Below are 26,396 nucleotides of genomic sequence, written 5' to 3'. Positions count from 1 at the left end.
TAAGATTCAGTTCCCCACTTAAGTCCTGTCAGTAAACTCCCAAGTTTATCTGTAACCAGTTAAATTGAATACTGAAAACTTACAGAAATTGAACATAAAACATATTTTAACAAGCATTATAAATATCCATTGATGCATTCCTCTTTATGTCCTGAACTATATCATTAAATCTGTGTATTTGCTGGCACCTGATCACTTTACTCAAATAACTGTTATTTTTTATTCTCTTAATGAGCCATTTATATCTGCTGCCACCATTTTTACTACGGTGTCTCTGGCTGGACAAACAGCTCTGTGTGAAGTGAGAACCCACTGAGCTTTAAAACGGCAGCACCAGCTTTGTAGGTGCTAGAGCACGTTTGTGATTAATAGCACCTTAAAAGGCACCAATAAAAAAAGAAGAAAAAAAAAATTAAAAGTCACCAATAATAGACAGTTACCTGTAGTTCAGCCATCACTGCACCTGAGGCCACTGGATTCACGTGCAGAAAAAAAAAACATCTGGAAGAATTTTGGCAACTGACAGCCACCATCCTTTCTCAACTGTTTGGTATTTGAAGTGATTTCTATGCCCATCTTAACCACTAGATGCCAGTAATTCTTACACACTCTTCCTTTAAATTCGCACTTCTGAACTTTGGCTAACTCCGTATCCGTCTGCCTCTTCTCTGAGCTCTTTCCAGCCAGTAAAAGTCAGTCTGATGTTGACTCTTCTCACATCTCCTACTTTGTCACTTTCTCTCCTTCCTTTCCTCATTTCCTCTGATAATGTCCTCTTGGTTGTTTTTTTTTTAGCTGAATCTGCAATGGTTTGCATCCAGAACAACCAGTGTGTTGATATAGCTTTTTAATCTCAATTTGCAAAACATCATGCTATTATAAAAGGACTTTATCAACTAATTTGTTTAGTTTTAAAATGTTACTTTAGGAAGTATAGCTTTTATTTCATTGTAGTTGCGGTTTGCGTTCAGATCACAAAGATTTGCTGTCACTGCAGGGCTGGTGTAGATGTCTTGATGGCTGCACACATCGCTATGTGCTCTTGTGCATGTCCACATCACAAGCTGAAATCTATAATAGTTCAGACTCAAACCAGTTGTGGACTGAATTTGTTTCCAAAAGAGCAGATAAGCTCTCCTGTTTGATAGTAGCTCAGAGACATCATGATGGGGGCTGAGAGCTCCAGATCTACTGTTTGGATCTTGTTACACATCCATCATTCATGCCTCTACCAGTCATCTACATAAAACCTTCCTCTGGTTTCAGAAATCTGGTCTCCCTATTAAAAAGTAAACAGCATGTCTGCATCCATTTAAAACAATATTATTTAAAGTCTAAAAGATGCATTTTGGAAAGTCTCAAGGGATTCCTGCAACACTGGTAGGTGTGATAAAAAAAAACCCAAGATGCTTTCTTTTCACCTACATGTGTTTAGCTCAGTTCATTTGTCAACAGACCCATTTCTTCCTTTGTGCCATGGCAGACAATACAGCACTGTTACCATGGCTACTGCTGCCCTGACTAAAGAGATGAGCTTACATCACAAACACTTCTCAGGGGAACTTCACAGCAGATTTTAAAGTAGCCGTTACAGAAGCTGTTTGCTGCCATGTTCAGGTAGGGATTACTGGAACTGGATGCCAAAGTGTAGAAAATAAACTTAAAGAATAAGAGGCCATCATTAAGCCTACCGTTGTTCTAATATGGACGGCACTGCTGTAAAAACAAAAAACACATTTCTCAAGTGTGAACTGTTCAAAGGAAAGGCTGATGAAAAGAAAATGTACACATTTGATTTTTAAGCACAGCACTTCCATTTTATTCCACTACAAAAAAAAAGAGGCATTTCAAGAGCACCAGTAAAAGCAGAACAGCATCCAGCTCATCACTGCTGCAGACTGGATATTAAGCCAAGCAAGGGAAGATACAGAAGGAGTCCTTGAAGTCCCAGAGTAAGATGTCAGACATCTCTTCTGACCACTTATACATGCAAGCAGAAATGCGACTATAAAGCCTCTGCAGAAGCAAGACGATGCTGAGATCAGGTAGAGACTAAGATTTCAAATCTAAAATGGCATATGACAGAAAAAAGAAGCTGAGGTAACAGGACTTTTGTTGAAAAATGGCTAAACTAGATCGACTGGAGAAATAAAACCACTTCACTATGGGTAATAATAGTTTTCAAAACATCTCAAAGGAAATAAATTCATATCCACTCTGAGTAGTATCTAATCAGGAAATGCACTCCGACATGTCCACCTGGCTTTACTGACATGCTGAGCAATCTTGACTCTTCTGTACTTTTCTCAGTCCAGCATGCATCTGTAGGTGAGCAGAACAGCTCTAACAGCAGTTGGATGTGGTTTCTGGAGTAAATGAAGGCGATTTACTGTGCTTGGTCTGAAAAGAGTGCCACTGAAAAGCAGCTTGCAGCTGATTTCAAGAATAAACCATAAAAACCCTAGAAGTGTAAGAAACTAATAACTGAACCACCCCACTCCCTATAAGTAACCCTGCCTCCTCCTTAAATAACAGAGTGGTGAACTCAACATGGAAAGTGTCCCGATACAATTCTTTGCTTACTACATTAAGAAAATTAATTACACCTCCCATGTACATTCAAGCATGAAGGTCCAGAGTGAGAAAAATGTTCAAGTGTCTAAAAAGCTTCTGATCTATTCTCTGTGGATGAACCTACAAAGCTTTAAAGATTCAGAAAAGGTAAATAAAAATGTGATTGTTTGTCTCCAAAATGTGAAATTTGAATGTTTTATGGACTTTTTTTGTCTTAAAGTGGAAGTGCATAGCAGGGTAACTCATCGCTCTTCTTCACACATGGCTCTCATAAAACACCTGGCAGGGAGGGGTCATTGCCCTCTGCTCTGCACCAGCCTGCTGGCTGCTCTGGTTTCCCCCAACCTCAGGCTCCTCCTGGAAGTGAAGAGGAGACAGTGGTGGGGGCGAGGAAGGGGGTGGTGAGGTCTCTGTGGCCTCAGGCTGGGGAGAAGCTTCGATGCTGCAGTAATCTCCGACAGCGAGCGGCGGGTGGACCGACGCCTGAATGGCGATGTGCTGCGGCTGCTCGTGAACGGACGAGTTGTCCGAGTCAGCGGTGGGCGACCCACTGCGCTCCCTGTCCCTAACCTGCAGGATGGTGAAGACGTCTCTCGCCCCAATCGAAGCCACCCTGCCTGCTACTTCGCGCCGCCCCTCGGGAGCGTGTCGGACAAAGGTGTGCCTCATCTCTTCCACCCCGACCACCTCCAGGATCTCCTCCATGAAGGTGCGGCAGTTCATGATGAGCGGTGGCAGCGGGATGCTGCGAGCCAGTTCCTCGATGTACCGCGCAAACTCCATGGTCTTGAACTGCGTCACCTTGGCCAGCTCCAGCGTCTTGGCCGAGGTGATGATGGGGATCCTCTTGGCAATCTCGAAGGCTTTCTGCAGCTTCTCAGCACCTTCTGTGCGGAAGAACTCGTTGATGGCTTTCTCTGTCTTCTTCAGGTGGCTGCTCATCATGCAGAGGCGCGTTACGTTCAGGATCATGATGATGGTGAAAGTGACCAGACAAACCACCATGTAGTAAACGCCCATGTCACCGTTAGTGAAGACCACACGCAGGGTCACTGTGCAGTTGGAGCTGCCGTAGATGTTGGATGCCATGCAGGTGTACTTCCCGCGATCTGCAAACTCGATGCTGGTGATGTTGAGGACACCGTTGTCCAGCAGCCACCACTTCCCACCTACAAACACAAAGAACACATTAAACTCTGGCTAACATCTTCTCTTCTTCTTGGTAATTTTAGGAAAAAAAAAAAAAAAGGTACATGGTAGCTTTGTTATGTTGTTTCTTTAACCATATAAATAAAATGAGTTTTACCCCTTTTTTTCTATGTTTATGTATTGCAGTAAAAAATTCATTTTACAACTGTGTGGCATAAACTGCACATTCTGACCTGCTTTAAAAGTCGGGATTAACTGCCACCACCACGTGATCTACGGTTTGCTCCCTCAATGACTGCCTTAATTTCAAAGTTTAAACCCTGAAAATCCTCTTACGGTGGTGGTGGTGGGGAGGGTGGGAGACAGCAAACGCAGTGTTTTTATTGCTGACCTTTGCAGCTTTCTGACAAACTTGTTTTCTCAAAGTTGTACTGTTCTGACTCGTAGTCTCAGCTCAGGTAACATACTGTTTTTGCATTGTTTTCATATAATAAGCACCTTGAGGTGAAGCTTGGTAACAAAGTCCTTAAGGCATCAGCATATTCTCTACCATATTTTAATAGCTTAGTGTCAGACTCCTGATGTCACATAAATCAGATGGTGCTTTCTAAAGTGAACACAAAACAAGGTTTTCATCTGTGGGTATCAAAGCAGACCAGAGTGCAGGAGTGGCCTCATTATCCCTGCTACACTTTCAATATTTAAACAGACGGCTGCATTTCATCTGGAAACACTGCACTGTGTGTGAACAAAAACAGTCTATTCAGTCTAGTCTCATTTACAACGTCTCAGTTTCATTTAATAAAAATCAATGAAAACACAGTTATTAACAGACCTAAATCATAGTTATGGCTACTGATTGGCTGAGTACACACTAGCAGTGAAAAATAACCGAATAATACCAGTAAAGCAACTGTGGTGGGTACTGTGAACTACTTGTGTCAAACATGCAATTAAAACATTTACATGTTCTCTACATGCTGAGTGTCTGGTTGTTTGTTCTGGATCTGGATCACCCCATCAAGTCATTGAAGTGTTTGTTTTAACTGATAATCTCATCAGAGTCAATACGGTGATGTGTAAAGTCTTTGTTCAGTTCAAAGGAATAGTTTCAGATCGGCTTTGTGGTGGGGAGCAGGATCGATACCACTCTCTGTGTCAGATCTACAACCACAAACAGCAAGTCAGTTTGAAGACTGGACAGCTCGTTCAATCACTTTTCACATCTCTGAAACTCACTAATGAACACCTTTTTCTTTTTGTCCCTTTGATCCGGTCAAAGAGGTGATACCATTGTATCATAAACATAAGATTCTCCAGTAGAGGCCTTAAATCCCTTCAGAGCACAGAAAAAGTCTAATACAACTTCTTTTTATTTCTGGTTGAGGATTTCTTGGATGACTTCATAAAAAGGATTGAAAAGTTTCTAGTGTATCCCGCATCACCTCCTCCTCAACAACCCTTTGCCTCTACAGTGTGGGAGTAAAGATCTGCAGTATGACGCCTACAGAGCATAAACACATTTCTGCTGCCCTCTGCTCTACTATCACAAATAACTTCCCTCACTGATATCCTCAAGAGATGAAAAACTAGTCAGGAAATGTAGCCTGAACTGCATCCCACCCATCCGCCCTTTACAGGCGATTTCTAATTTTATTTCCACCACAGGATCACAAGGTGCAACTGATGCGCTGCCCGATACTATGAGCGAGTTTTGTAGGAAGAATAACAGTGTTTACAGCAGGGAAAGTCAGTTCCTCTCTAATGATTTGTAACCCAGTGGGGGAAATCTCTGTGATGGTTACAGACGCTGCTCTGGGTTTGTGGGTCATAATAACAATGCAGCCTCTTTTCTCGCTCATGGCGGGTTTCAACAGGTCGGCGCAGGAAAGCCATCAAAACAAACCGCTCTGCCATCTGCATTCCCTTTGAGGTGAATCAAGTGACAAAAGGAGGTGCTGCTGACTGAAAAAATAAAAGTAAAAATGATGTACTGAATGTGACTTTTAACAAAGAATTAAAAACATTCACTGCAATCAAAAAATATGTGCGATGATTAAAGCAACAGAACACAAGGCCAGCCTTTATCATTTGCTATAAATGTTATCGGTGCTCTGAGACACTGAGAGCAGCATACTGGGGTGCAGGATGTGGATCAAGAACTCGTGATCCTATCGTCGGCTAAAAATGCCCACGCAACAGCTGTGTTTTTATGTGGATCAAACCATCAGCATACAACACTCTCATTCTGTGAGTTAACATATTCAGCAATACAATATAATATATATATACACATTAAATAAGTTTTTTCCCATCATTTCATCTTAAAGCTTCTGTGGGCTCAGTTATCCTGCTCCACACTGTTTACACTGATGTGTAAGTAATGACCGATTACTCTCATAGTGAAATAAACCTAAATGGCTTTGATTCAGTTATAGAACGAACAGAAATCTCTCTGTATTTGCTGCTAATGAAACCATGGTCACATGACTGCTGCCTGCTGGTGACAGGAAAAAAAACAGGAAACCAGGTTTAAAGTAACAGCTCAGTCTTTCTCACCACTTGTTTCTGTGTCCAGGCGGTCTCCATGGGAGTTGAACCATTGAACGCTGGGGATTGGGTCTCCGGTGACATTGCAATCAATCAGTGCGCAGCTCCCCTCACGGGCAATTATCTGGCTCACTTTTGTGAACACAACTGGGACAAACCTGCTGTCTGTGACATTGTTAATTTCTGTGCCGTTTCCAACCGTGTCCACCGATAAGGCCCAAGCAGTGTTACAGGCGATAAGAGAAACCAGGACCAGAAAAACGTATCCCCTGGCCCAGTGCATTTTCTTAAATTGTCGGTGCGTCACCCAAGGGCGAAGAGGACTGTCATTCCTTCTGGGTCTCCATCCTGCAGACTGGCTATCTCTTTATGGTGGAAGGCAATCTGGTATTCAGCTTTGTGGTGTGAAACATCTCACTGAAACAACAGATTGATTGGCAAGTATTAGAGAAAATGCACAACAAATACAACTTGTGCAGAAAAAACAAAGTGCAAGTTGTGTTTTGTTTTGCTCAACTTTAGTCTAACATGTAAATCTAAATCTGGTTTGATGAGTTATTTGTCTTTAAGCTATTTTCAATGCCACAAAAAAAAAAAAAAGGTGGTTGTTTTCTGACAAATCGCTATAAATGTTAAAGTCACGATTGAATAAACATCTTTTCTCTTTAAGAAGAACCCAAATGTGTGTCAACCCCACTAAAACTGACTGCCCCTTTACTAACACACTTATCCAGTTACACTGCAGTAAAAACAACAGAGGTCAGTTCTAGCTACTACGGCAATAATGATACAGTCTGTGGCTAACAAATATAGATGAAAATGACCAATAATCAATATGCCATTTCCTTGCTCTTCGGTAAAACAGCAGCTCTGGGCTTCAGTATGAAAACAAAGCCACATAACGGAGCGGAGTGGGCTCCGTCTACTTTCTAGTTCACTTCGTAAGCACACGCTTTTATGGTCGCCTTACGAGTCTGGTGAGAACCACGATAATGTGTAAATGTATAATTCAGCCATATGCGAGAGAAAATACGCTGATTTTAAACAGTGCAATTCCAACTAAAGACTAACAGACGTGCAAAACATGAGGGCGTGGGATTCGGCTATGTGCTGGACGCCTATTTTAAATGGAGCCATCGAGAAGTGTGTCACCAGCAAACTGTTGACAGGCATAAGATACTAGAAATATACTGGAAACATACTGGAAAGAGTACCACTGTTAATGGTCTGAACAATGACACATGTCTTATTAAACGCTGAGAAATGCAGCATCGCGAGGTCTCCTCAATGAGCCCAACGGTCCAGCAAACGGCCAACTCGGTGTCGACGGTAGCCGCTAAACCGGCTGAAAACAGCTCATTTCGCGCTTTTTTCCGGGGATAACAACCAAATTCTAATACTTACATCATGGCCTGTGGTCATTTTTGTCTAAATGTTGGGTAGAAAAGCCCATAGTGGATGTTTATGGGGAGCTATTTCTCCTCCGGCATCTCCATCCTTCTCCTGCCGCTGCCTGTTTACTCTGAAGCTTTAACAACCCTGAGCTTCAAACCCGACAGCCAGGAGGCAATGGTGCCTGGTTGCTTTAATCTCCAGCTAAGTGGGGGAAAATTACCTCTTGAGTGGCCATTTTTTATTTGTCAAATATTCGGAATTACTGTAAGTGGCATATATGTACAATAGATCGAAGGTAGCTGTGCATTTCTCATCGTTTTAAGCTGCAATTATTGAGTTTTTGGTCACGTGGGAGCAGCGTAAAAAAGATGGGGCTCTAAATCTGTTTCAACTTACTGGGGCAGCGCAGTTGCTTAATATTACTGAGGTTTGGGTTTGTGTGTAACTGGCATATTTAGCTACAATTTTGCAAGGTGTCCAGAATTTCGGACCTGAATGATGGGTGTAGCTTCAGGTCTGAAAAATTATGCCAATCCAAAAGAGCAACATGCACTCTTTCTAATAACCAACTATTTAATTAAAGTATGGTCTTCATTTTGGATCTCATTGCTGTTCAGAGTAAAATAAACAATAAACCACACAAGCTATGGGTATGGATAGTTGGTCTATGCTGGACTTTAATTTAAAAACCTGCAAAGGCTTCACAATGTATGGAAGCATAATGCTGCCACTGAAGGAAAAAGGCCATCGTATTATAACGTGATAGTTTTTGTGTAAAAAATATGTAAGGAATCATATTATAATGTGGTAAGTCTATTACAAAAACATGAAATGTAACAGAATGTTTTAATCTTGGATTGAGTAAACAATATACTGACAGCAGATCAGAGAAATGACTAATTTACAACAATTTTCTTACTCCCTTGAGCTGCAGTTCAAATTTGCCTTCACTATTCATAAGACTCTGACAACGCATGTAAGCTCCACTAAAGCTGTTCTATTAAAAAAATAAATACTGAATACATCCTTGACAAATAAATAAATAGATAAATGAATAAATAACAAAATAAAAAACATCAAATATTTATCTTTGAGAAGATCCTGCTGCTTCTAAATTGTATTGTGCCCCAATACTTCTAGGTTGCGACAATAAGTGTGCATGGTCTGCATATGTTATGTTCACCTTTTTTACAATGAACTTATCACGTTATGGTGATGAGGTCCAAAGAATTTTTCCTTCCATGGCAACTCCTTAATGATGTCTGTATGCAGACTAATTATTTTAGAGTGGCTATGTTAATGTCACATAATCTGTGAGTATCATTTATAGGTAACTGGGCCATGCTAGATAGTCCTGCTGGATATGGGTCATTATGGGGCCAAACTATTTTAGCTACCCTGGCATGTTTTGAGATAATAAGAAAATGTGATAGAAACCTCCTGTCCCCTTACACATTTACACAACTAATATATAACTTTATGAGTAATCATTTGGTCATGATTATGAGTTGTCTGTCATCTTACACATTCAGCATGTGTTTCCCAGATGGCTTTAACAAATAGATACTTGGTAATTGTCAATTGCAAAAACGTTTGAAATCCCTTACTTTGTTATATATTTATCTAGCCTGCCTCAGACTCAGACTCCACAGAGCAGAGAGATAAAATGCTGCTGGCTTAATTTAATGAGTCAGTGCTTGCCCTGTTCTGAGTATGTCTGCATACACACAACAAACACTAACAGGTAAATGGACTGTCAAAAGGCATCCAAGCTTAAAGGTCGTGCGATGAAACGACTAGAAACAGACTGTGGTGCCAAATAGCAGAAATATGTACTGCAGCAAAAATTCCTGGGGGAAAATGAAAGCACCTGTTCAAGTCAGGGTCATTCAGGCTGTTACTTACTTTGTGGGCCAGACTTGATAAGCAATGGCCTTGAAAGCCAGAAAAAGTTTAAAGATTGACATTATGTACTGAGATGTTGGCAAATGGTCAATAACTCAGTCAATAATGCTCCATCTATATAGAAGCTATGAATATCAAAAGGTATTTTGATGTTATCAGATTTCTGGGTAAGTTTTAGAGTTACTGATGCTTGAATTCTTACTTTCTCATTAAATTTAATGATAGGATTTTTTTTTAATGCAGCTTATTTTTCTGTTTCACCTCCAGTTAAATATGTGCATAAAGAGTTGGCAGAAATGCTTCTCGATCTTAATATTTCAGTGATTTGGTCAAATTTTACTTCCAATGACTAGAATAACATCAAGCAAATGAGTTGTTTGGATGAAAGAGGCTTACTTCAGTGTTGCACCAACCTTTATTTCTGCTTCACTTGACCTTATTAACATTTACAGATAATGTTTCAGCTGTACACAAACTGAGAGCTCAGTCACACAGTAACACAGAGGCTTTCATATCAGCACAGCAGAGAGAAAGTCTGTACAGAGGACAAGAAAATAGTCAACAGATGGACCCTGCTCAGCAGGTACTGTCTACTAACCATGCAGGCTTTGAGAAATAGATGCAAATGAGCTTTTTGGGACTTTTTTTTTATGGTAACTCTTCCAGTGCTATCATTTCTTTATCATTGTACAGGTAGAAATTACCATTGAGTTCATTTTAAAACTGTACTAAATTGATTTGATTTGAAATAAGGGCTCAGTTTTTTTTGGCCCTCAGGGTTTAAACAGTTTTTAGTCTTTCGAGGAGATGAGCATCACATCTGTCAGATCAATGTGTTAAGAGTTTAATATGGTGAAATGACCTGTCATTCATAATCTTTTCCATGTATAGACAGTTTAATCATTGTAGAAACAATCTACTCTCATACAACAACTTCCATTTTGTCAGCACTTACTCATGAAACTGAAGTTAAGTCCAGTATCTGCTGTGTAAAGTAGCTGAAACAAATCTAGTCAATGTGGATGCAAATCCTGCTGCCCACTGGTTTTGTCAGCCTGACTGCAAAGCAACATTGACACCAGCTAGTATATCTGCACAGATCTATAAATACTCAAACAGGAAACAGCTTAGTTTCAGTGAGAAGTCGAGCTGAATCATTCAGCAGTAGAAATAATCTGGTTTGCTCAGGCTATTCAGACAAGATGTGCCAGTGTCTGCAGTCGAAGATATAATCATGCCAAAATGCTGAGATGCCCAGAATATGCATTACAAATTTTAGCTTTATGGGTTTAGAAATCACCCTGAAGTGAGAAGAACTATGCTGATGCTGTTTTTACACAATGTGGATGTCAGCAGCACACAGAGGTAACGAGAGTGAGCTTCCATCTGACTCATCTAGATTTAAATGTCTCTATTTCTCTATTTCTTGTTATGATCAGTGTGAAAAGTTAAGGTCAGTAAACCCAACCTTGACCCAATTAGTGGAGACAGACAGCCATCCTTCCTGTCTGGCTCTGCTGGAGGTTTTCCGTTCTGTTAAAAGGGAGTTTTGTTCTGTCCCCAGTAACTTGCAATCCTGTGAATGCTGAAGATCTGATGCCATCCGAGGTGTCCTTGGCTAGGTAATGATTTTTTTTTAAATGGCTGATATGAACACAGTTATGAACACAGTTATGGACTTACACGGATCATATTATTTGTTTTATTTGAATCATAACTGAACTACAATAAATTCAATTGAATTGCACTGAATCTTTAAAAGTTTCCTGAGATGACTGTTGCAAAATAGTGCTTTACAAATAAAGTTTAAGTGAACTTAATTAAACGTGTTTCTGCTGGAAAAGAAGTGAAATGTTTCCACTCTTGTAGCCCTGAGTTCAGCACCCACAGTGAAACTTAGATTGTGCACCCAGGTTTTATGTTCCCATCAATGCCTATAAATACTTGTGATGCAGTCATGAACGTGGAGCTAAAACTTTTACATACTGCCCTTAATATCCAGGTGCTAGCTGGAATTATTAGGTTTTGAACCATTTACAAAGTGGGTTAATGTTGTCACACATGATTTGGATCTGACGTTTTTTTTACACAACTTAGTTTTATTTCGCTGATCCTTTAACACCACACTGATTATTACAGAAAAATCAAACACAGTCAAAATGACAAAATACACATTGGTTAAAAAGTTCTTATTTACTTTTTTTGTACATTAACAAGCTAAAAACAATTTTATCGAGCAGCTAAAGAAAATCTCAAACATTGTCGTGTTGAATGGACACATATCCAAATGTGAATCTGATTAAAAACTAGAGATGTCTTCTCTTAACTTTTGTGAGGATGCACTCTGGGGTAGCACCGTTAAAATCAAAGCTTCACAAATACCTTTAAGAATAAGTAAAAAAAAAAAAAAAAGCAGCATCAAGCAGGAGGAATAACGCTCTCATCACAAAGCGTCTTTGATGAGCAAAGAGAGTCTTCTGAAAGCCTGTTGACATAATTGTGAGAGATTAGAGTTGGCAGCAAGGTGTGTGTACTTGTGTGTTTATGTGAGCATACCTCGTCGATCTGCTCTGGTGTGGAGAGTGAAAATGCAGCTCTGACGTAAGGGCATGGCTCACTACTGTTGATCATGAAGACGCCTCCGGGAACCAGCAGCACCTTTAGTGTACAAATACAAATATGTGCACACCAGGAGACTGAGAAGAAGCAATGAGTGTTACCGACCAGATGAGTAGTGTCACCAAGTTTATGTTAAAGCTGTGGTTTAATATAGTACGTAAATATAAACTGGAGAAAGAGCTTGGGATACTGTGGTAGATAGCCTATGATAGATGCTTTATCATGACCAGAGATTTAAACGGTAGACCAGCATCATGTACTTTAATAAAAATGGGGAAATTCTTGAGTTTCCAGGAGATTAAATTCAAACAAAAATATGACTTCAGTAACCATGACTATTACATGTATTTGCAAATAAGGGACTTTCTTTTTTTTTGTTTTTACAAAGAAATAAAACAGAAGCTAAACCTGGATAAAAATGAAATAATCAGAATTCTAGTAGAAACATACAATTAAAAGAAGTATAGAATCATATCTACAATGTACAGACACCTAACGCAGAGAAAAGGAAATACAACCTCATATTTACAACTGAAATGGGAAAGAGAACTAGGTGTGAATATATCAGAAAATGAGTGGCTATATATTTGGCGAATACAGCAGACATCCACATCATCGCAGGTTGGGAGATTATATTGTTGGAACAATTTCAGATTCTTTGTCACACCTAGAAATACAAATAAACTTACATCAAGTATCACAGCGATGCTGGAGAAAATGTGAAGATATGAATTTAGACCATTCTCATGTATTTTGATTTTGTCTTAAAATCATACATATTTGGGAGGTTGCTCAGCAGCTAATTATTAGAAAATTAATATAATTCTGGGCTACAATATATGAAAGTCATGTGTATTATTATATCTGTGAAACATGCCAGGCAATGCTGTGTTAAAGGAAGACAGATTTTTACTGGAAATTATGTCAGCAGCCTGCAAGAAAGCAATCACAAGAACATGGTACAAAGTAGATCTGTGAAAACAGCAGGAATGGCAAAAAATTGAGTGAGATATATGTTATGGAACTATTGACCCTTAAGATAAGAACTCAAGAAGATCTACGTCAAGAAAAGTGGGAGAAATGGACTGTTTGTACAATGACAGGACAAGGACGATTATACTGATAACAACATGGGAGCAAGCTGTAGACATGGCAATCCACTATGTTCTTTTTGTTTTGAGGCTGGTATTTTTTCATTTTATTGTCTTCCTTCTGTATGTTTATATTTGCTACATGTTATTTAAAAAAAAACAAACAATAACCTTTGGAGAAAAAAAACAAATCAAGTAGCAAACTTCAGGGTATTGATTTTAATTTTGAAACACGGGAAAGAATAAACTTGATCTTGGTTTCTTGTATCAAATTTATTTTAGATGATCATTTCGAAATTCCCTCCTTTACAGAACACATTGGACCGTTCATGTACTGTGCGAGGATGGATTCAGAGACAAGCCTGCTGTGCAGAAAGACCTTGGAAAAGCCTGAATACGCCCACTCATGGTTATAACACGGCCAGTCAGCTTTTTGTCTGAAGGGGCTTTCAGCTGCTCTGTGTGTGAGTGTGTGTGGAGGAGGAAAAAATTCATTGTGTACAATGGCTGCCTTACATGAACCATCCAACACTCCACTGAGAGACAAAACCTGCCTGCATAACATTTACTCACAAACAGTTGCACACAAAGAGAGAAATGCCTCTGGCCACCTACTGTTAGCATATTACTGTGTAGCAGTTAAGTGGGTGGAGTTAAATAACATGTGGATGCTTTAACTGGACTGAGGTGTGTGTGTGTGGACTGACCTCTTTCTCCAATGCTTTCTCCATGATGAGCTGCTGGGTATCGGCTATGCCCTTTAGCTTCATCCACAGGAACATTCCTGCTGATGGGGTGTGCCACTCTGCCACATCTACACATAAACACACATTAGGAGCAAAAGAAGAAAAACTTCCTGACTCATGAGAGGAGTTTCTTTCTTTTTTTTTTGTTTTTGTTTCCTGTAGTGAATTTCTAGACGACACATGCAGTCCCTTATATTGAACCCTTACAAGTGCAGAGGTTATTATAGGTGACACAAAAGGGAAAAAACCTCCATATTTGCTAAGATGTATGCTTTGTTAACAGTCCACCGTGTGTCTCATGTTGCTAATCTGTATATTAAAGTACAAAAGGAAGCAACCTCTGTGCATGTCCCTGCCTGTTCTTCATCTATCAACACTGCAGAGCACCGGTCTTCTAATGCTTGGTTAGTCACACAGAACCAACTGGGAAGCTGTTTTGAGAAGAGTTTGACCAAAAAAGGCTGAAAAACCTCACAAAGCTTAGCAGGAGAAGGTGACTGGATTAACATAAGTTTATCATTGTCTAATCCCCACATAACTGCAACAAACAACTACCAGAAGAACCAGTTAATAACAAAACTGAAACAAACCTTCAGTGCTGTTTTTTTCTTCGCTAAAGTGTTCATGTATCCTGCTAAAATCTGTCTGGACTGGACCAAACTACTTCGCCTTGGCAATAGTTATAGATCTTCAAGCCTGAAAACATGCTATTAAAAAAAATTGAAGAATTGAGGATGAATTCCTGCAAATTTGATCTAACAAATCACATGTCAGTTCAGCTTCTTCACAATGTATAAACCTGGTGGACCCTTGGAGAAACAGCTTGAATGAGCGATCCTCATGATATTACTTTAACCAGCACTTTTACCACAGAAGTGCACAAGGATTTAACCAGAAAAACACTTAAAGAACTTCAGCATCTGGGTACTGGCCGTTGTCATTATCAACTGCACATTTGTAGAGTTGTTTTTCAGTCAAACCTCCCCAAAGGATTTATACGTTTTCATGATAAAACATAAAATGTCCAGCAGCAGCATTTTTTAAACACATGCTAAAGAGGATAACTTTGCTTTTTCTGCTGTTGCATGACTGTATGGCACAATCTGCCCTTTCAGAGCATGCATATCTTTATCGGGAACTGCAGCTGTTGTAATAATATTAAAATGAATTGTCGAATTATCAGTTATTACGCACAATGAAAACACTTAATAGGAGCCTGAGGGTTTCATTTATTGCTCATTAAATACACAAGGAGCTTTGAGTTTTAACTCACGTGCATACATCAGTAAAATAGTTTAATTAAATCATTTTTGGGTTATTTTTAAACATTTCCTTTCACATGCAGAATTAAAAAGATGAGCTAAACTCTGTCAACAAAAACAAGAATGAAAGAGGCTAAAGTTTTTTGCCTCTGAAACTATTAAAAGCTCCAACTGTGCAGCAACCAGAGTGCTTATATTCATTATGATAATAAATATGGTTCACTAAGTATCTGAGGCAACAGATGTATATTTATCACCATAACAATGACAGAAACATCTTGACTGCATGTCATTGTCAAGTGTTTTTATCTATTAATTTAATGAATCTGGCAGCAGAAAATTTTATTTATTTGTGTCACCTGACAGAGATAGCTAAAGGAAGTTCACTTAGCTTCCTAAATGTCCACGAAGCTCCAGGTGAGTGATTTTCTATTTCAGCGCATCACTTTACCAACCTTTAAGCCACTTGTTTGCAGAACTGATCATTGCATCACGCTGTTTCCTGTAAAACTCAATCACCCTGCAACGAGAAAGAATCACATTTCAGCCATTGCTGCTGCAGCTACTCTTTCATTGACTGTAGGCATCAAAAGCCAATTGTGTCTTAGACCAGTCAAACTTGTCATGCAGGAAGTGCAGCACCTGTCTATGTGCTGGAGGAAGCCATCTTGACCCCAGCTGTGCAGCAACTGAGACACCATGAGCTGAAAGCAAGCATCAGACTCTGGTTACAGGACAGCATCACTCCTCACTGCTGCATGTAGACCCAAGTTATTTTATAGTTACAACATCACAAAATCAACTTAAGGATATAGATTTTATTCATTCTGGCAGTGCAGTTGGAGACAGACTGACACTAGATAATCCTCTTACCATGCGTCTTTTTATGTGTGCGTAGACTGTTCATGTTTCTAATTCTTTGCATATGAAAGGAGAATTTGCACAAACATGCATGTGTTTTAAATATTTCATGAGCTACTGTCAACATTATAGTCAAGATGGGATGACAATGCAGAGCCGAGACTTTTATCAGAGGATGGCTGAAGTTCTCTTGCAGACCCTAATTAATCCTCTTTTTGCTTAACAACTCCTTTGTAGCTGCTGCTTGGGCAGAGACACTTCTAAGTCTTATGTAGCTGTGTTTGTTATATGACAGCATGCTGCTTATCTCTGCTCAGCTTGAGTCTGTGCAAAATCTGTGAAAGGTGCAGGAACAGGAGCTGACAGGGTGGACGGGCCTGTGATGACTCTGCTTTTGAATACGCTTCATTGTTGGTGCTCTGTGTACAGATCCTGCAAAACGGAGCTGCTTGTTTGCTTTCTGGCACACAGAGATGTATGAGGCGTTATAATCTCAGTGTAAACAACATTTTCCAAATATTTGTATACTTTTCCCAGCACGTTTTGGTTTAATATCAAACATCAACAGAAAGAGTGATTTCACCAGGGTGGTAATGTAGTCATCTTAAAGTTTACTCACTTGTGTGAAGGTGCTAGTGTGCATCGTTGATGCCTGGATGTGCAGCACTATCCTGTCTACCAGCGGTTTGGGACCAGTGACGAAACCTATCCTCAGCCTTAAGATAAACATACAAAGCCCAGGAATGAAAGAGTAAGTGCAGCGCTGCATTAGAAAAAAAAGAAGTAACATATTTACTATACTCATAAACGTAAAGAACTAGACCCACAAGAGCTGAACATGGCTTCACTTTGCTCTCCTGTTCACATCTCTGATGATGTGCTGTTGTACAGACTGTATCTAACAAGTGTGTTGTAAGTGATGTTAGATGAGTAATGCTGGGAGAACACAACACTGACTGTGCCTGACAAAAGAAAGTGTTTATACTTTTTATTGTCACTGTAAGCCATTACACTCACTAAACCAAAGGTATTTTGAAGTTATCAAAAATATATCTTTATATAAATTCTGCTTTGCAGTGCTTATTGATATGTTGATTGATAGTGTTGAGTTTACTCAGTTTAAAATGTGGTCCTGAATGTTTTGTTTCTATAAAAGAACGAGTCTAACAGGGAGTTGGATACACTGTACCTGTGATCAGGTCTATACTTGTTGAGGCAAATCAATTAAAATCTTTGAAGGAAACAACAGCACACACCCAAAGATTCAGACGCTCACCCTGAAGACAGGATCTTAGAGAAGGAGTCTGTCCTGATGATCCTCCCATCAACATCCATAGAGAGGAATGATGGAGCCCACGGCTGCCGCATAAAGACACGTAACATGAACCATCTTAAACTGCTACCTTAATTCATTCATACATGGTTACAGATTAATAAGTGTGGAGATGTTTGAGTTATTTTATGTTACAAAACAGTGAGCTGACGGACTGCTTGTACCTTATCAAACTGCAGGAAGTAGTACGGGTCGTCTTCAATGATGAGCATATCATACTGTCGGGCCAGCTATCCAAAAGATGAGGGGTTTTAAAGGAAAAAAAATATATATACAATCGTCATGCTGCTGTGTGGGGGCTTTTGGGACAACACAAACCTCGTACACGTCTTTCTTCCGCTCAGCTGTCATGGAGGCACCAGTGGGATTTCCTCCATTGGGGATGGTGTAAAGGATCTTTGGGGCAGTGCTGCCGGGTTTGTGGACATCTGTTGGGTCCCAACGAGACAGAACCTCTTTCAGGGCTCCAGGGACCATGCCATGCTGATCGCTGGGGACATTTATTAAGTTGCAACCAAGAGGCTGGAGCTGTAGAAACAGAGAAGAAAATGGCTGGGCAGGGCATGTAAAGTCACTACATGGTGGAGATGTGCTGAAGGAAATAAGTTCTCACAGCTGCGAGCATCCCAGAATATGTGGGTGCGTCCAGGAGGACGTTGTCTCCAGGGTTAACCAGCATCTCAAACACCTGAATACAAACAAATAAAAACAAAAACTCACAAACAACCTGGACATTACTGTCATAAACATTCAAACTGATTTAATCTAGTCTGGATTAATGCATGTAGTTAAGTTTTCAAACAGACAGAAATATGTATATACACAGTATTTTAGGTTATTTAATGTCACACTAAAAATGCTGTGAGAGCAGGAAACATCTCTATCATGTGACATGTTTACTTTCTTTTGATGTTTAAAGAAGAATTCAATCTAAATTTCGATTAATATAATTTTCAATACTTATGTTATCTGAAAATATTCATATATAAAATAAATGAATTGTGGAACAGGAAAAGATCCTGAAATCCCAGTTGTGATGGAGCCTATCACAGCTACTACTAGGTGAGCAGCAGGGTACACCGTGGACAGGCCACCTGTCCATCACAGGTCCAACATAAAGAGACTCCTTGGCAGAGAAAGACCACTTGAACTGACATGCATGTTTTTGAACAGCGTAAGAAAGCTGAAATACCTAGAGAAAATATGCAAACTTCACACAGGAAGTCGGTTTTCGAACAGGGAACCTTCTTGCTGTGAGGCGATGGTGCTAGCCACCACCCCACTACACACCCCCAACAAGCTAATGCTGGGGCTAAAAATATTTAAATAACATTTGTAATGAACAAGCAACACTTTATAGAGAAAAACTAATTATTTCAGAAGCTGCACCAGCTGGAAAAAAAAATCCATCCACGCAGGTAAAATGGTAAATCTGAGAGACTGTTTTTTTCTATCTTACAGCCTCTTAAGAGGAGCAGGATGTGATGTTACCTTACAGAGCCCCTCCTGGCTCCCCGTTGTCACACACATGTCCATCTGGCCTTTCTCTGGGCTGTAGCTGGCAGTCGGCGGTTTGTGGAGGCTCTTCTGTAGGTTCTTCATCCACGTCAGCAACTCTGGGATTCTGCAGATTAAGGGACATAAGGCTTTAATAATCTGTTGTAATTTTATTCAAAGACAGAGCAGTTATGAAGTTGGATGAAAAAACTAAGGAACAAAGGTAAATCAACATAAAGGAACACTGTGAAGGAGAGTGATACTCGCTATGGATCTTAACTCTGTCTGCAGTAAACCAACTTTCAACTTTGAAGACATCAAAGCTGTCAAATACAACCCTTCATATTTTAAACTCCACTGTAGAAACTGATCAAAGACAAAACACTGAGTGAGTTGGTGTTTAGCAAACTTCCAACATGAGACAGAGGTAGCCCCAGAAAAATAACCTCCACTCTCTGTGGCATTACTCCAACGTAATTTTAAATAAATATATATATATATATATATATTTTTTTTTTTTTTAAATAAAAACACCTTAACATTCAGACTATCCATTAATTTTACATGTATTTGTATTGTCAGTTGCAAACCTAAAACTGCAGCTGCAGTTAGGTTAGAAATGTGTTTCATTAAAGAAATAACTGGAATTATCACTTCAAGCTGTGGAAAGTGTCATGAGAAAGGGCTTGATTCCATGAAACACTCATTTAGTCTCAATCTCTCACCCATTAGAGGCAGAATATTGTAAGGCCCTCTTCATCATCGCATCGTCGAAGGTGACTGTTTGACCATTTTTCACTTGGATGGATGCGGACTGGAAGGGGAAGGTGTTGGGGTTGGGTGCCCCGCCGGCCAGAGAGATCTGAGATGGTGGCGACCGCTGCTGCAGCTCAGCTTTACTCATAAGACAGAAGAAATTAAACGTCAGTTCGTATAAGTTTATATGACCTGAGAGTCATTTTTAAGTCATTTGTGGAAAAGACATTCAGTCTTGTCTGTACGAATACAGAAGCCTTTTTAACTTGACTGAAAGTAGATTTTAAAGACATACTCTATGTTGATATATTTTAGAAATGCAACATTTTTAATAGTTTCTTCTTTGATAATTTTCTGTAAGTAAAATGTCTCTTAAATGTATCATTTTAAAGCTGTAAAAAAACAACACAGCTCGTGCACCTATTCTTACTACCTTAACTGCATTTTTACTGTATTTTCTTTTAGTCAGTGCAATAAATGGACATTTGTAAACCAACAACTGATGATCTACTGCCCATCTAGACCTTTTTTTTAGGGCATTCATAATTATTTTGCATTGTATTAACAGTTTAAAATGGAAAAGAACTGTTTTTGAAAGCATTTCAGGGACCATTTCTTGTCTTTTGAGAGAATCTATCTATGTATCTTATATATATATGTGTGTGTGTGTGTGTGTGTGTGTGTGTGTGCGTGTAAAGAAAAGTTGTCTAAATTGTTTTCTAGTCTAGGACAGCATATTCATGTTTGTTCTGCTCAGTCAACTTTCCAGTCTTCCGGCAGATCACCAGTATACAGCACATAAACTGAGAGGAATGGGCCTCCACAGCCCTCTGGCTACAAATACCTGCTGCTTCTACAAGATAAATCATTCTTTATTATCACGTGTACGTTAAACATGCTCAAGTGTGTTACTTTGATCAGCTTGTTGTGACAGACATACTCACTCAGCATCCTGATAGGAGAAGGCTTTCTGGCCGCACTGACAGCTGTCAGAAACCGAGCGTAATTCATGCCTCCTAGCAAATTTTATCAAGCAGAAATGTTAGTTTCCTCTTACATGTATAACTTGAATTTAGCACCTGTCGCCGAAGCTCCATTTACGTAAGACTAGCTATTTCCCATTTGTGGAAATCCATTTGTCAATTCTCAATTGACTAAAGGCATCATAATTGATCAAATAATACGAGTTTTGGTCATATGGTTAAAGGTATAGTTTAGTTACACAACGGCAGTTACTGTATAATCATAACTTTGTCCAGTATATTTAACAATTAACGTAACAACATTAATGGCGAACTTTAACTAAGTAAAAAGCGGGGACTGACAAGCTGTAGAACACTACATTACTATACTACAATTTATGAACGTGCATTACAGTAAATATTATGAGGAAACGACCACGTTTGACTGACCTTGCGTATGTGGCTCGCACCTCCCGGGGAATTCTGGTCAATGTATTTCTTACGGTTGCCTGAACTACAGTGGTTGGCAGCTCTTTACGTTACCTAAACTATCGCCCGTTCCCGACCAGAAAACAACAATGCTGGCAACTCTATCTCATGAAGCTATTTAAATATAGAGCTATAAATCAGTAACGATGAGAGATATTGAAAACCGGGTGCTAGTTTATTCTTATTTTGCCCGTTAGGGTGCAGCAGTCATCTGCTACCAGAGGCGCGAACCGGAAATGACAGTTAAACATCAAGGTGAACTTCCGTGTTGTTAGCCTAGCTTAGCATAGCTAGCTTTGGTTATTTCGTGTTGTCATTTAATGTGTGAAATGTATTGCTGTGTTGGTTGTATGAAGGCGTTTACGTGCTAACAGTTCATTTTTAATTTAAATTTCCTTTGTAAATTTAAAACTTGTTTAAATGACATAAAATAACGAAGTATAAACGAAACACAGTCAGCCACTGTTATCTTGATAATTGTTTACGTGTTTATACCTCTCTTTTGGCAGGAACAGTGATAGTTTAGAACTATTAGTTTTGTAGACAACTTTGACATTTGGGTTAAGATGTAGAGCTGCACACTGGCTGTCTCCTTTCTATCGATCTCCAAGTCATTTTAATGGGGAAAAGGAAAGACATGATTTATCCCAGGTTTCTCGGTGAGTAACCAAAATTGTTACTATTAAATACCAGTTGCAGTATCTGATATTGTTGCCCGGTCCTACAATACATACACAGTTGCCTGCTTGTTTATTACACCTAATACATGATCAGACCTATTAGCACCGTGTGACTTCAATGTGACCATAGTTGATCGAGATCCTCTAGCCCAGGTGTTAATAGCAGCATCCACTTAAGCAATAAACTGAGTGTATTGTTATTGTTTTGGTGGAGATAAGGTTCAGCAGGTGTGATTGATTTAGGAAATTGTATCTAAATGTACAAAGAAAGGAGCACATCCTCAAATATGTGACTGGACTAAAAAAATCTGACCATCTTGTTATTTTTGTACGTTGTACAACATATCAAACAGAAAAGTTAGGCCAGGAGCCATGAAATTCTTGTGGGATAAGTAACTTGAACATCTATTAAAGCACATTTGATGCTGAAGTGTGTGTACAGGTTTTGGTCTAATCTGCTGCCATCCAGTAAACTTGTTTTTCATTTAAAGCCTTTAACATTCAGCAATATGTTGTCAGAAAGTAAATGAAAATTAATTTTGTTTTCAGATTACATTGCGTTTATTGTATTTATTTATGCTCTCATCTGTCCACTGCAGGCGAAGGCTGCTCCAGCCTGCACAACGCTCACAAGCGCAAACACAAAAAACATAAAAAGCACAAGAGGAAGCACCACAGCTTCACAGAGGCCCCAGAGCCTGTGCCAGTCCCGGTTCCTGTCCCTGTCCCTAGGCCTCCACCGCAGCTCCGACTCAAGATCAAGCTGGGAGGACAGACGCTAGGCACTAAGAAGTGAGCTGTTTTCCTGGTTTGAGTATTACTGTTTAATGACCTCAATTCAATTTGATTAAATTCAATTCAGCTTTATTTGTATAGCGCAAATTCACAACAATGTAATCACGGCACTTTACAGAAGAATCAGTTCGAGCAAATTCATTGTGATCCAATCGGTATTCAAACAAGCCAGTTCATAAAAATACTGATTCAATTCCACATCCTGATCATGTACAAAATCACTTAATGGTGCAATGCCTGTTCCAGTGTTCCCACTTTTACTGTCCATCCTGGTGTGGCTCGTCCTCCTTCGCCTTTGATGATCATTGATAACGATGTGGATGACGACGATGAAGATGATGATGAGGATGATGAGCCCTCTGTACCTTTGGAGCAGTATCGAGCCTGGCTGGGTATGTTACACTTAATGCAGCTGGTAGATGCCATTTTTATTTTCAAATATAAGATGAGTTTTTGTCTGAGCTACAGTCTGTTTTAGGTTTTGAACTGTCGACATTTTGAGGGGAAAAAAAATAGAGAAAATGATTAGTTCTGACCGAGTAATTGTTGCCAGTGATCCAGTTTTACATTGGATTCTGCATAAAACGGGGTAACACTGAGGTAATGCAGGTCTGACAAATCGGATAAGTCGGATCATTGATATTCTTTCACATACATCCCTCACCTGAGGATCCAGAAAATAAACAAGAAGGGTTACAAGCACCTTCAGACATGAGGCTTCGTTTGGAGAAAGACTCTAAAACCTAAGCATTACCTGAAACCTAGCCCTATCTAAAGCCAGACTGGTCCATACCAGTCTGGTTATGGTGCTGATTATAAGTCATGATTTGGTGTGGTGAGGAGTGCTGACCAGAATGGCTTCAGTTTAGGAGCTGTTGAGTTGGAGAAAATTGTGCTCCATCCAAACATTTACCTCCTCCGGACAAATGGTGAGCTGTGACGGGGATGACAATGATGTTGATGATGATGAGAGTGGAGTTCCAGCTGTGGCATCATAGCAATAAAAAGAAAAAAACATGGCGGCTGATGACCTGACCAAGGGGAATGAGGTAGAGGATGAAAAGGATGTGGCCAATAGTGGCTGTGTGTGGGTTGGAGGTGGACTTATCCAGGGAGGTGCTTTCTACCGGGTTTGTGAGGTATGACTGGAACCAACTAAGGGCAGTGTCAGTAAGTCAAGTAATGAAATGGAGCCAGTTTATTAGGATGTCATGGTCAACAGTGTCAAATGGAGCAAATAGGTCAAGGAGGATGAGGAGGGATGGAGAACCGGAATTGGACGGTGCAGAAACCAGAATGGAAATTTTCATAGACGTTTTTGAGTTTTAGGTGATTGTGAAGGTGGGCAGCAACTGCTTTCTCAGAACTTTGAAAATGAAGGAGAGATTGGAGATGGGTCTGTAGTTGGAAATAGGATTGGACAATATATCGAGATTTTTCAAATATCGAGACTTTATCAGACGCAATATAGATGGGGGGAATATCGTTTATATCGAGGTAGCTTGTTTTAAGTTAAAAGCATCTTTTGTTTTGCACAGCTGTATTTTGTTATGGTCATTGAAAAGTATTTTTAATTTATTTTGCTTTAGGAGCATTTAATTTAATATAAAGGTACTTTAATATCAGTCAGTTGTTTTAATGCACATGTGCTGCTGATCCTTAATAAAAGTATATTTAGCACTGAAGACTGTAAATTAGAACTGTCTCTTTGGTTACTTGACAAAAATAAATAAAATATCGAGATATGTATCGTATATCGTGATTCAGGTAGAAAAATATCGAGATATAAGATTTGGTTCATATCGCTTTTTGAGAAGTGGACTAATAATGGCTTGCTATAGGACAGGGTGGACGTGATCACTTTGGAGAGAGTGATTTATAGCAGAGGTGATCAGGAGGCTAAAGACAGTGATATGGTTTTTTACCAGGGTGGTTGGGAGAGGGTCCAGAGCACAGGTGGAGGGTTTAATCTTTTTGATGATGCTCTGCACCTCTGCTGATGAAACCAGAGGAAGGCTGTTTAGGGGTTGGGCGATAGCACAACATGAGAAAAAGAAGTTCTGATTTGATATTGTGCTAATAGCATATGTAGCTGACTTTGTTTTGAGTTTCTGAGCCACTTCAGCATTCAGGTGGATGGAATGATTAAACAATTAGTAATCTAATATGTTGTTGACCACAGTTGACTAGTTTGATTTTAGACGTCCAAATGCCCTCATATGTAACCTTCTCAGTTTTATTAATTTATTTATTTGCTTGCTTGCTTATTTGCTTATTTGCGTATTTATTTGCTTATTTTCTTTGTTATGCATCATATTTTGGGTTAACTACAAATTTCAAGCCGACCTGCAAGAACATAATTTCTGCATTAATCAGTGTTAAAATTTCCCAAATGTGTTGGTCAAGACTTGCATTATTATTATTATTATTTATTTCTTTATTTAATATCTGTTAAATGTCAGATGAAGACAGTAACCTGGCCACGTCTCCTATGCCAGACATGGACTCAGACTCGATGCTGGGTGGGCCTGTGGATGAGGAGGAAAGGTGGCTGGATGCTCTGGAGAAGGGAGAGCTTGATGACAACGGAGAGCTTAAGAAGGAAATCGACGAGTCTCTGCTGACCGCCAGACAGGTGAGTTATAAGAGAGGATGGAAGGATGTGTATTCTTTACAGAAGAATAATGCTCGAGGAAAGAATAAATTCAGTACAATATTCTTAAACATTTACACATTAAGCTTGTTCTTCAAGCCATTCCTTGCAAGTTTTGGTTTCATATAAAAGACTTAAGACTTGAAATCAGTCTTGTTCTCAAATGTTGTACAAAGAAGCTTTGAACGTTTGTCCCTGGTTATTTATGTTCCTCTTCAGAGAGCCCTGCTCCACAAGCAGCAGAGTCAGCCTCTGCTGGAGCTGCCTATGGGCTACAAGGAGAAGGAGATGACCGCAGAGATGATGCAGAAGCGGGAGGAGAGGGCCCGGAAGAGACGCCTGCAGGCAGCCAAGAAGGCCGAAGAGAACAAGAACCAAACAATAGAGAGACTGACAAAAACCAGCAAGGCCAAGATCAAAAGCCTGAAAGAGAAAAAGTCCAAGCAGACCCAGTGTCCCATGGTTCGATACTGCGACTCAGCGCAGGGAATTGCAGTCTCCTTTCCCACAGGGGTTCATACCCCAGCACCGGCTCCTATTTGTCCTCCACCGCCAGCACCAGTGAACTGTGGAGTGGACGGATGCACCAACCTCAAGAAGTACTCCTGCTCTAAGACGGGTGTTCCTCTCTGCAGCCTTGAATGTTACAGGAGGAACCTGCTGCTGGTGCAGAGCGCAGCTTGAACCCCGCTAAACATTGTAAAATTAGATAAAACTTGTATCACATGGACACAGATGTGACGGGTATATTTTGATCTTAATACTTCAGTTATGTTTTTGGAAAAGAATGTGCAGTGTGGGTTGACTTTTTATTAGCTCGTCTTGTTTTTTTTAGCTGTGTCTGTGTGTCAACAATCCAATCATGTACAATACAAAGAAGCCCATACTTTTTTTTACCACTCAGAATATTACTAAATATTTATGATTTCTAGGATAACAGTGTCGGCAATTTTAGTTCTTTGAAAGTGTAGCAATGTTTTCACCATTGTGAACAAATCTTCTTCACTTATGGGATAAAAATGTTAAATAAAATAAATAAATAATGTTTAAAAGATAATGTCATCAAGAAATATATTGAA

At 39.6% G+C, this 26,396-nt stretch overlaps 3 protein-coding genes and 1 long non-coding RNA gene across 8 annotated transcripts; 2 read left to right on the top strand and 2 right to left on the bottom strand.

Moving 5' to 3' along the window:
* Window positions 1–1,778: 1,778 nt before the first annotated feature.
* mfap3l (microfibril associated protein 3 like) lies at window positions 1,779–7,947 on the bottom strand. Of its 2 annotated transcripts, none has more exons than XM_041986491.1 (3): window positions 7,678–7,947; window positions 6,283–6,690; window positions 1,779–3,743 (listed from the first exon to the last, which is right to left on the bottom strand). In XM_041986491.1, the coding sequence occupies exons 2-3, from the start codon at window positions 6,554–6,556 to the stop codon at window positions 2,830–2,832; spliced, it is 1,188 nt and encodes a 395-aa protein (XP_041842425.1). In that variant the 5' UTR covers window positions 6,557–6,690; window positions 7,678–7,947; the 3' UTR covers window positions 1,779–2,829. The 2 variants fall into 2 exon arrangements, with proteins under 2 accessions (XP_041842425.1, XP_041842426.1); XM_041986492.1 differs by lacking the exon at window positions 7,678–7,947 and adding an exon at window positions 7,476–7,544.
* Window positions 7,948–9,981: 2,034 nt separating this feature from the next.
* aadat (aminoadipate aminotransferase) lies at window positions 9,982–21,362 on the bottom strand. Of its 3 annotated transcripts, XM_041984815.1 has the most exons (14): window positions 21,151–21,356; window positions 20,683–20,754; window positions 19,708–19,876; window positions 18,977–19,109; window positions 18,099–18,173; window positions 17,804–18,013; window positions 17,650–17,715; window positions 17,429–17,511; window positions 16,772–16,868; window positions 15,934–15,995; window positions 15,747–15,811; window positions 13,991–14,097; window positions 12,130–12,231; window positions 9,982–12,058 (listed from the first exon to the last, which is right to left on the bottom strand). In XM_041984815.1, exons 2-14 carry the CDS (start codon window positions 20,747–20,749, stop codon window positions 12,017–12,019), a joined length of 1,278 nt encoding a protein of 425 aa, XP_041840749.1. In that variant the 5' UTR covers window positions 20,750–20,754; window positions 21,151–21,356; the 3' UTR covers window positions 9,982–12,016. The 3 variants fall into 3 exon arrangements, with proteins under 3 accessions (XP_041840749.1, XP_041840750.1, XP_041840751.1); XM_041984816.1 differs by lacking the exon at window positions 21,151–21,356 and having other exon boundaries at window positions 20,683–21,139; XM_041984817.1 differs by lacking the exons at window positions 9,982–12,058; window positions 12,130–12,231 and adding an exon at window positions 12,238–13,249 and having other exon boundaries at window positions 21,151–21,362.
* Window positions 10,086–14,306, top strand: LOC121639516. The gene is made up of 3 exons (XR_006010179.1): window positions 10,086–10,156; window positions 11,138–11,195; window positions 13,596–14,306. It is a non-coding gene; the product is annotated as an uncharacterized LOC121639516 (long non-coding RNA).
* On the top strand, window positions 21,303–26,305 carry ino80b (INO80 complex subunit B). Of its 2 annotated transcripts, XM_041984818.1 has the most exons (6): window positions 21,303–21,444; window positions 21,699–21,848; window positions 22,469–22,661; window positions 22,911–23,056; window positions 25,127–25,299; window positions 25,537–26,305. In XM_041984818.1, the coding sequence occupies exons 2-6, from the start codon at window positions 21,809–21,811 to the stop codon at window positions 25,999–26,001; spliced, it is 1,017 nt and encodes a 338-aa protein (XP_041840752.1). In that variant the 5' UTR covers window positions 21,303–21,444; window positions 21,699–21,808; the 3' UTR covers window positions 26,002–26,305. The 2 variants fall into 2 exon arrangements, with proteins under 2 accessions (XP_041840752.1, XP_041840753.1); XM_041984819.1 differs by lacking the exon at window positions 21,303–21,444 and having other exon boundaries at window positions 21,451–21,848; window positions 25,163–25,299.
* The last annotated feature ends 91 nt before the right edge of the window (window positions 26,306–26,396 follow it).

Source organism: Melanotaenia boesemani, chromosome 5 (genome assembly GCF_017639745.1).
Source record: "Melanotaenia boesemani isolate fMelBoe1 chromosome 5, fMelBoe1.pri, whole genome shotgun sequence".
In the NCBI taxonomy this organism is placed as follows: domain Eukaryota; kingdom Metazoa; phylum Chordata; class Actinopteri; order Atheriniformes; family Melanotaeniidae; genus Melanotaenia; species Melanotaenia boesemani.
This window is presented reverse-complemented; position numbering and strand designations above follow the sequence as displayed.

Bases quoted from the DNA above. Each gene is read 5' to 3' on its own strand.
- mfap3l (XM_041986491.1), bottom strand. From the start codon at position 6,556: ATGCACTGGGCCAGGGGATACGTTTTTCTGGTCCTGGTTTCTCTTATC. The intron at 3,744-6,282 runs GTGAGAAAGACT...TTGTGTTTGTAG, and splicing joins CCTGGACACAGAAACAAGTG to GTGGGAAGTGGTGGCTGCTG.
- aadat (XM_041984815.1), bottom strand. From the start codon at position 20,749: ATGAATTACGCTCGGTTTCTGACAGCTGTCAGTGCGGCCAGAAAGCCT. The intron at 18,174-18,976 runs GTAACATCACAT...GTTTGTATTCAG, and splicing joins GCCAGGAGGGGCTCTGTAAG to GTGTTTGAGATGCTGGTTAA. The intron at 14,098-15,746 runs GTTGGTAAAGTG...GTTTATGTGTAG, and splicing joins TGCAAACAAGTGGCTTAAAG to ATGTGGCAGAGTGGCACACC.
- ino80b (XM_041984818.1), top strand. From the start codon at position 21,809: ATGGGGAAAAGGAAAGACATGATTTATCCCAGGTTTCTCG. The intron at 21,849-22,468 runs GTGAGTAACCAA...TGTCCACTGCAG, and splicing joins GATTTATCCCAGGTTTCTCG to GCGAAGGCTGCTCCAGCCTG. The intron at 25,300-25,536 runs GTGAGTTATAAG...GTTCCTCTTCAG, and splicing joins CTCTGCTGACCGCCAGACAG to AGAGCCCTGCTCCACAAGCA.